This window comes from Malaclemys terrapin, chromosome 7, assembly GCF_027887155.1.
Source record: "Malaclemys terrapin pileata isolate rMalTer1 chromosome 7, rMalTer1.hap1, whole genome shotgun sequence".
NCBI classification, from domain to species: domain Eukaryota; kingdom Metazoa; phylum Chordata; order Testudines; family Emydidae; genus Malaclemys; species Malaclemys terrapin.
The window spans coordinates 32240485-32249314 of record NC_071511.1 but is presented as its reverse complement, the minus strand read 5'-3'; the positions used below and the strand labels follow the sequence as shown (position 1 = coordinate 32249314).

The 8830-nt window shown below is 53.3% G+C and overlaps 1 protein-coding gene across 1 annotated transcript; it reads right to left on the bottom strand.

The window, feature by feature from the left end:
- Positions 1–936: 936 nt before the first annotated feature.
- On the bottom strand, positions 937–6919 carry GPHA2 (glycoprotein hormone subunit alpha 2). The gene is made up of 4 exons (XM_054035969.1): positions 6842–6919; positions 5268–5379; positions 4561–4745; positions 937–2037 (listed from the first exon to the last, which is right to left on the bottom strand). The coding sequence occupies exons 1-4, from the start codon at positions 6842–6844 to the stop codon at positions 1936–1938; spliced, it is 402 nt and encodes a 133-aa protein (XP_053891944.1). The 5' UTR covers positions 6845–6919; the 3' UTR covers positions 937–1935.
- Positions 6920–8830: the final 1911 nt, after the last annotated feature.

Genomic DNA, 8830 nt, shown 5'->3' with positions numbered 1-8830 from the left:
ACGGGCCTGCAGGGACCTCCATCAATCATGCCCCCGTGGCTTGTTGCTGCCTCTGCAGGAGTGGCCTGGACTGATAGCAGCCAGGTGTGGGTGGGTGTGACAGAGCCTTTGGGGGGGCAGGTCTCCTTGTATCCTCCCACCAGTGTACTCTAATCAGAATAAAGTTTTCTATCGGGAGTTTGCTTCCTTGACACACAAATCAGCCCCACAGTGGTCTCTGCCCCCTGACCCTGCTCCCATGTTTACTTCCCCTCTGCCACACCCCCACCATCTGTGCAGAGAGGAGTTTGCCGTGAAGGCCAAGTGGTTCCTGGCTTGGGAACACAAGGGCTTGAGCCCACTGGGAGTGGGGTGGGGGCTACAGATCAGACTTCTGAACCATCGACCTGGCTGGGAGATGAGGCCCTTTACACAACCAGACTGTGGGTCCAGGACATCAGCTCAGCAAGAGGCTATAAACAGGAGAAGACCAAGTGGCTACCCCAGCCCAGAGTCCCCTTCCCTCCTTTGATGGTGTTAGCCTTTCCACCAGTGCAGTGAAGGTTGCTATCCCTGTTTTAAAGAGTGGGAAACTGAGACACGGAGTGACAGCAGTCATATGTTGAGAATATAATAGAACTCGTGTTCTGGCTCCCCTCTTCACTTGCTCTAACCCACTAGACCCCACTCCTCTCCCAGAACCAGGGATGGAACCATCTAAGGATTTAACGCCTATGAAGTGAGAACTAAGAGGAGATTCTGTTTCTTGCAGCCAGCAGAACTCCTGGCCACCAGGACGGTAGGGGATCCAAGACGACTGGGATTTTTTTAAAGTGCTGCTTAATTTTAGCTGCTGGGCAAGTTAAAGTTTCTTCAACAAGATCATTTATTTTAATAGCTCACATACTGTAGCACTCAGCGAGAGAGTGGGAGCACAGGTAGCCTTAGCCCCAATATAGCATTATTATTCATATTAGTGTCACAGCTAGAGACCTTGACCAAGATCCAGGCCCCCATCAGGCCATGTAGTGCACAGACATAGTGAAAGAGAGTTCTTGCCTTAAGAGCTCACAATCTAAATAGGCAAATGATGGGAGAAGAAACCGAAGCACAGTAAGAAGAAAGAACATGCGCATGGTCACACAGCAACTCAGAACAACTAGATCCCATATCGCCTGCGTATCAAACACAGCCCTCTGGCTACCCCACTACACCCTCTGGTAGCTATACCAGCTCCAACAGGCCTTTTCCCAGGTGTGGGTGAGGTGAGATGTGTGCAGGGTGGAGCGATGTCTCTAGCTCTGCCTCTGGCACTCCCATATAAAAATGAGCAACGGGGACCTATTTTCCTTCCATAGACTCCCTAGGAGGCCTAGGTTCAGGTTCAGTACTAGGATGCTCTGCTTGGTAAATAAAGGGACCTTAAAGGGTTCTGTTTGTTATGGGGTCAGGAATCAGGCCTGTCCTTGCCGGGATCTTTCCTGAGAGTGACAATCAACTCTCAGGGTCCAAGGCATGAGCTGATCTCTTCTCTAGGGGTCAGGAAGGAACATATTTTATGCTCTAGCCAGGTACATTAACCTGAGATCAGGTATTAGCTTCTTGGCAGCACAGCAGAGGGGAAAGGAGCCCATGAATTTTTCTGACTAGGCCCAGTGTACAGGCAGCACCCATTTACAGCCCTGCTTGTGTTGGGGAGCCTGGCTCTATGGTTTGTCCAGCTGGGGGCTGTCTGCTGATGGTATCTGTTTGCAAAGACAAACCTACAGCAGCAGCAAGCTGGCAAATTGAAGCTCTTGGTAAAGCTGGGAGCAGATGTGGTGCCCCCTGGTGGTGGCAAAGCAAGCTTGGTATGGACTGCAGTAGCCTCTGCTGACACATGTTAATATGCACAGTTCTAGACAAGTCCAGCCTGTGGGTTCCTGGGTGTCGCAGAAGAGGGCTTCCCTGGCCCAGTCAGTATCGGGAGAGACGGCACATGTCGCACTGGCAGCTCGTGGCGGTGAAGATCTCTATCTCTTCATGGCGGATGGCCCTGCAATGCAGGCGGACTTTGATCTGTGGCGGGGGGGTGGGAGGGTGAGAGAGGGACTGGCGCCAACCCCCTATGCCCTCCTTGAATTCCAGGCCCTTGTGCAAGTTAGAGCAGGTGCCACTTCCCATGATCCCTTGGGGGCAGAGAATAGCCAGAGAATGGTGCATTCTGGCTGGCAGGGATGGATTCTGAAAGGGCCACAGAGTAGCCCTGAGATTCCAGCCAGCGCTGAAGATCCCCTCTCGTGAGCGCTGTGACGGACCAGGGTGCGCTGCACCTGTGCCAGTCACATCACTCGCGTGGCTGTAGTGTGCACCAAATCCTCAATGTAGCTGAGAATCGGCCCTGCTGTGTCCATCCAGCTTTCCCCTATGTGCTTCGATAGCAGCTGCTGTCTCTGAGACCTGGTGAATCATTGGGGACAGGGCAGGCTCTAGGCACCAGCAAAGCAAGCAGTTGCTTGGGGTGGCAAATTTGCAGGGGCGCAAGAATCCAGCCTGGGAGCTGAGAACCAACAGGGGGCCCTGGGAGCTGTAGTTCCTTGGTTAGCTCCCTAACTATAGAGCCAGCCCTGGAGCAGGGAAAGAACTACATTTCCCAGCATTCCCTTGGCCACAATTAACAGGAAAGGGAGGGGGAAGAAGTGTGGGACTGAAACCTCATGCTGCAGCTTGCTGTGAATGGTAGGGACAAAGCCAGCTCTAGGTTTTTTGTTGCCCCCATCCCAGCTCTGGCTCCCCCTGCACCCCCGTGTTGCCCCAGCCCTGGACTCTCCCCTGGCCACAGCCCCAGCTCTGGCCCCCACCTGCACCCCCCTGCTGCCCCAGCCCTGGGCTCTTCCCCCACCCGCACCCCCTGCCGCCCCAGCCCTGGGCTCTTCTCCCCCCCCTACACCCGCACCCCCTGCCGCCCCAGCTCTGGCCCCCACCCACACCTCCTGCTGCCCCAGCCCTGGGCTCTTCTCCCCCCCCTACACCCGCACCCCCTGCCGCCCCAGCTCTGGCCCCCACCCACACCCCCTGCCGCCCCAACCCTGGGCTCTTCTCCCCCCCCTACACCCGCACCCCCTGCCGCCCCAGCTCTGGCCCCCACCCACACCTCCTGCTGCCCCAGCCCTGGGCTCTTCTCCCCCCCCTACACCCGCACCCCCTGCCGCCCCAGCTCTGGCCCCCACCCACACCCCCTGCCGCCCCAACCCTGGGCTCTTCTCCCCCCCCTACACCCGCACCCCCTGCCGCCCCAGCTCTGGCCCCCACCCACACCTCCTGCTGCCCCAGCCCTGGGCTCTCCCCCCACCCACATCTCCTGCCACCCCAGCCCTGGGCTCTTCTCCCCCCCCGCACCCGCACTCCCTGCCGCCCCAGCTCTGGCCCCCACCCGCATCTCCTGCCACTCCAGCCCTGGGCTCTTCCCCCCCTGCACCCGCACCCCCTGCTGCCCCAGCTCTGGCCCCCACCTGCACCTCCTGACGCCCCAGCCCTGAGCTCTCCCCCAAAGAAAGAATTGGGTGGACTAAATGGACATTGCACCTCTCTATCTGAAGCCTAGCAAGGGAGATCCCACTAGAATTTAAAATGAAAAGTAAGGGAGGGGAGCTCTACTAGACTGGGCAGCTTTAGATACAGCACCAGGCACGAAGGAGGATTTACACTTCTGAGCCATGGAAGCAGAAATTAACTTTTCCTCTCCAGATTTAGCTAATATTCAGAAAGGGAATCTAGCACCTGCCTTCCAGATTCGAACACCTCAAAATTCAGGCGTGCTCAAGCTCAGTTTGGGCAGCTGTTACTTCATTTCTCCCAAAGCAAATATACTGATCCACTGTAACCTGCTGTAGAAAAAGTAGAATAAATTGAGCAAGAAATGCTTCCCAGAGGTTAGTAGGACTGGAATTGCTATTTTCAACAGCCATTGCCTTTTTATTATTATTATTATTATTAAGTTTTAGTTTTATTTGTTTAAAAGGAAGACAGTGATATTGCATTGGGAAATTCCGCATAGAAACAAAGAGTGGAACAAAAGAATAATAAAGGCACCTCAACTTTTCCTCATTTATGGAGGACAGACTTATAATATGCATCCAGATATCCTCCAATCACACAAGCTGAAAATTGTTCCACTTTACTGCAGTTCTGTAACCATATGGGAACCAATCCTGTCTGTGTTCTGTGCACATCCAAAATTCCTGCTGAATGACCCGCCCTGGGAGCGAGTTACCAGTGACCCAGGGCTGGGGCGGCAGGAGGTGCAGGTGGGGGAGGGGGGAGAGAGAGAGCCCAGGGCTGGCGGGGGGTGGGGGGGAGCCAAACATTTCTTTGCTTGGGGCAGCAAAAAACCTAGAGCCGGACCTGATTGGGGAGCTACTGGATTCCCCAATATCTGTGTGTCTGCTAAAGGATCCCCCTCTTTCTTGCTTCTATCTATCATCCCATGCACCCGGGAGTCCCATGTGTCCCGGTCTGGCTGAGTTTGTGGGAAGACTCATACCAGGCCTGGGCCCACATTTGTGGAGCAGGATCTATGGCATATCCCCCAGCCCCGCTCACCTTCTGCATCTTGCTGATGGTGCAGCACTGGGACACAGAGGTGATGTTGTGTTTGAAGCTGCTGGCCAGCAGGACGGAGTACTTGGAGGGGAAGGCGCTGGATTCGCAGTAGCCCACACAGGCCTGGACCACATGGGTCCCACGGCAGGTCCCACGGCGGTCACTCTTGATGGTTACATCAAATGCTGTGGGGAGAAGGGGGAGTTCAGTCTTCATGGCCCAGCCGGCCCTCAACCTCTGTGCTGATGAGCTAGGGGCTGGGCTGAGAGCCAACTAACTCATTCCACACCAGAGCCACAGAGCGGGAAGGACCCTACTTGCTTGGGATTTGAACTGGCAACTTTAGGATCCAAAAGACCCACCCCCTGCACTGAACACTCAAGTGGATTTACAGCCATGAGCATCCCTGTAAAGTACAGGTGTGTAAAAGTCGACTGTGGGGGCCAGGGAGCTATCGTGGGTAGAGCAGAGGGGCTAGGAGCCGAGACTCCTGGGCTCTACTCCTGGTTCTGTCACAGACTATGCTTGACCTCAGGGCCAAGTCACCTCCCCTTGCTGTGCGTCAGTTCCCCAGATTGTAAAATGCAGCAATTTCATGAGTCTACGGGGAGGGGGTCAGCATCAGACCCAGAGTTAGGGAGACCCTGACTCCCCAGGGCCATGTTCAGCCCTGGCACTGCTCCATTTCCCCCCTCCTCTGTCCTTACGGTGCAGATGGCAGCCGGGCCCGATGGCCTTGTAGCTCCAGCGTGGGGAAGCCGTCAGGATTAGCAGCAGGGAGATGATGGCAGCGTGGCAGGATGGCATGGTGCATGGGCTCTGCAACGGGAATGGCACAGGCTCAGGGTACAGAGTCAGGGCAGCAGGAGGTGGGGAGCGAAGGGGCTGCTCTGATTAGAATAGTGCATGCGCTGCATGCATGTGTGCACAGCCACCCTCTGCTGGCTGGAATCTGAGCCTCTGAGCTGTGTATCCTAGCTCCTATACTGCTAATGGGGATTCTTCTTGAGTGGAAGGGCTCTAGCCTTTGGGAACAGAAGAGACTGGGATGTGCTGAGACAAAGGCCATAGACCAAGCTTCAGAGTCTGAGCTGTCCCTAGCCCCCCACCCCACACACTTAGGTTCAGAGATTCCAAGGCTAGAAGGGACCACTGTGATCATCTGTCCTGACCCCCTGTACAGCACAGGCCAGAGAACTTCCCCAGAATCATTCCTAGAGCAGATCTTTTGGAAAAACATCCGACCTTGATTTAAAATGGTCCATGATGGAAAATCCACCACTGCCCTGGAGAAGTTGTGCCAATAGTTAATTATCCTCACTGATGAAAATGTGTGCCTTATTTTAAGTCTTTCTCTGCTAGACTTAGGAGCCCATTATTCGATATTTGTTCCCTATGTCGGTACTGCTAGACTGTGATCAAGTCCCCCTTTCACCTTCTCTTTGATAAGCTAGATAGATTGAGCTCCTGGAGTCTCTCACTGTCACCCAGGTTTTCTAACCCTTTAATCCTTCTTGTGGCTCTTCTCTAAATCCTCTGCACTTTATCCACATCCTTCGTGAACTGTGGACACCAGAAAGGGACAGGATGTTCTGGCCACGCTAGTGCCAACTAGAGAGACAAAATAACCTCTCTACTTCTATTCAAGATTCCCCGCTCGATGAATCCAAGTATCACATTAGCCCTTTTGGCCACAGCATCACACTGGGAGCTCTCATTCAGCTGATTCTCCACCCCCCCAAATCTTTTTCAGAGCCGCAGCTTCCCAGTATAGAGTCCCTCCTCAAGTAATCTGTTAGTCCTTTTAAAGCACATATTGTTTGCTTGTGTCCACTTCCTGGAATTTTAGCCTTGTACAGTTCTACCTGGCGTAAAACTGGAACTGCAAATACAGTAAAATAGATTTTCGTTTTTGCTATAGCAAGCTCTTTCAACTCAACTTCTCTTGTGACTCAAAAGAGCAGTGATCAAAGGGGTATTGATTAGTATGCAGGGACTGGGAGTCAGGACTCCTAGGTTCTACCACTAACTCTGGGAGAGGGGTTTAGTGGTTAGAGCGGTGGGCTGGGCATCCTGGGTTCTAGTCCCAGCTCTGGGAGGCAAGTTGGCTAGCGCAAGCATGTGAGCCTGGGATTATTCCCTCTAACGATTCTCTCTTCACCTACAAACTCCTCCTGCCTCAAGGACTGAAAGGACCTGGGAACCTGCTCTGCCTTCAGTGCAGCTCAGAACCCAGCTGTTCTGCCCCCTTCAATTCCCCCCAGCCAGGAGTGTATCCTACCATCTGTATGTGGCTGGCAGGAAGTCCGCAGCAGAGGGTGTTAGCCGCTCTCTCGCACCGGGGTCCTGTTGGGCAGCTCCCGAGTCATGGTATCCTGCTGCAAGCCCTCCCAGGTGCTATATCTAGCTCAGGTATTTGCATCTCCACACCTCAGCCTGCCCCTTCGGGTCTCTTACTTTTCCCATCTCCACCCTCTGCCCCGCCCCCACCAGCCCTCCCAGCTAAGACAAATAAATTGCTCTCTGGATTTCCAGAGCCACTTGCTTTTTCAGAGATCCCACCCCATCAACTTCCATCAGCTTCTTAGGCCAAGCCCTTCTTACTGCCGGCTTAAAAGGGGCTTTGGAGCTGGGTAAAAATAGACCACTCTTGGTTACAATAAACTCCCTTCCCCTTAGAACCATCAATTTGGGGCCAGAGCATCAAATAGTTTGTTAGTGTAGAGAGTGCGTGTGCATGTGCATGACAGAGAGTGCCACTGCCCTCTGCTGGATAGAATTGAAAAGACTCAGGCGTGTGTCATAAGCCCCATATTGCTAACAGCCAATGGGGATTATCTGTGAACTCCAGGCCTGCCCTTGTAGAAGGAAAGGCCTGGAGCTCTAGCCAGCACGGCTGTGCATACTGTCTAGAGACAACAGGGGTGTTGCTAGATTTGTACGTCTTGTTTTGATCCTCCTGAAATGACATGTTTGAAATGGATTTAGTGGCGTTGTCTATGCAGTGCCCAAAGTCAGACCCCTCTATGTCCCCAGAGGCAGGGCTACAATGTGCTTTATTGCTTCATGTTTTGGTATTCAATGTCACACAATTGTAGCAGCTGATGGATCTTATATTTGACAGCATCTTCCATTCTGACAGATCTCCGAGCCCAGTGCAAACTGTGTATACACCCCATTTTACCTCCCAATGAGATGCATCTGCTTCTAGGAGGGGGTGAGACTTATACACCCACCAGTGAGCTGCAGCAGCTATTTAACAGCTCTGAGCCAGGGGACTTTTAATGAGTGTTGAGGACGTGGGTCTTGCATCTCATCTGATGTACCAGATGCTGCGATCCAAAGAACTAATGAATGGCAAGCGCCCCCTCAGACCAAGCAAACTGTGCTTCTGCAATGATGTCTTCCTGCAGGCAGCCTTCCAGCTCAGGAGCACAGTAAGTCCCCTGCCAGACGCCCCGGTGTGCATCCGACTACCGGTGCATTAGGGAGATAATTGCGTTGCCTTTGCAAAATGTGCCCATTTCTTGCTAATAACAATTTCTCCAGACTGGTGCAGGGTCACTCCAGGTCACAGCTCTGGCTCCACTGGCAGCCCAGCGAAGAACAATGGCTTGTCCTCGTCCAGTGGCTCGTCTCGGAGTGCCTGGGTGTATTAATTAATCACTGGCTCCTAGAACCCAGCTCTGCGATAGACTCCCTGGGTGACCTCGGGTGGGTGACCACCCCTCTTTGGGCCTCAGTTTCTCCATCTGTGATTAAAGGGATAATTATAAACTAAATAAGTAAGATAAAAGAGGAATTATCATCCTCATGTTCCAGGTGGGGAAACTGAGGCCCAGAGAGATTCAGGGTCACCCAGGGAGTCTATGGCAGAGCCAGAACCTAGATCTTCTGAGCCCCAGCCCCATACCTTAAACCTCAAAATCCCTGCTCTTCTCCATCCGTCACTGAGCTGTCTCTTGCTTGATATGGGATGGTGCCAGCTCTGCAGAGACTCCAGCACCTTCCAGGAAAAGCATGGGCAAGAAGACAGTGTTGTACAATGGCTAGTATGCTGGGCTGGAACTCAGGCCACCTGGGTTTAGTCCTGACTCTGCTGCGGCCCTTGGGTGACGTCACTTCCTCCTTTAGTACTCTAGAAACAAGAATTAATCTTTCTGGCTCTGCTCTGGGGTGGGTCACATTAATGATGGGGAAACTGAGGCACGAAGCTGGGGAAGTGACTAGCCTGAGGTGAAATGGTGAGTCAGTTCTCAGAGCAATGGAT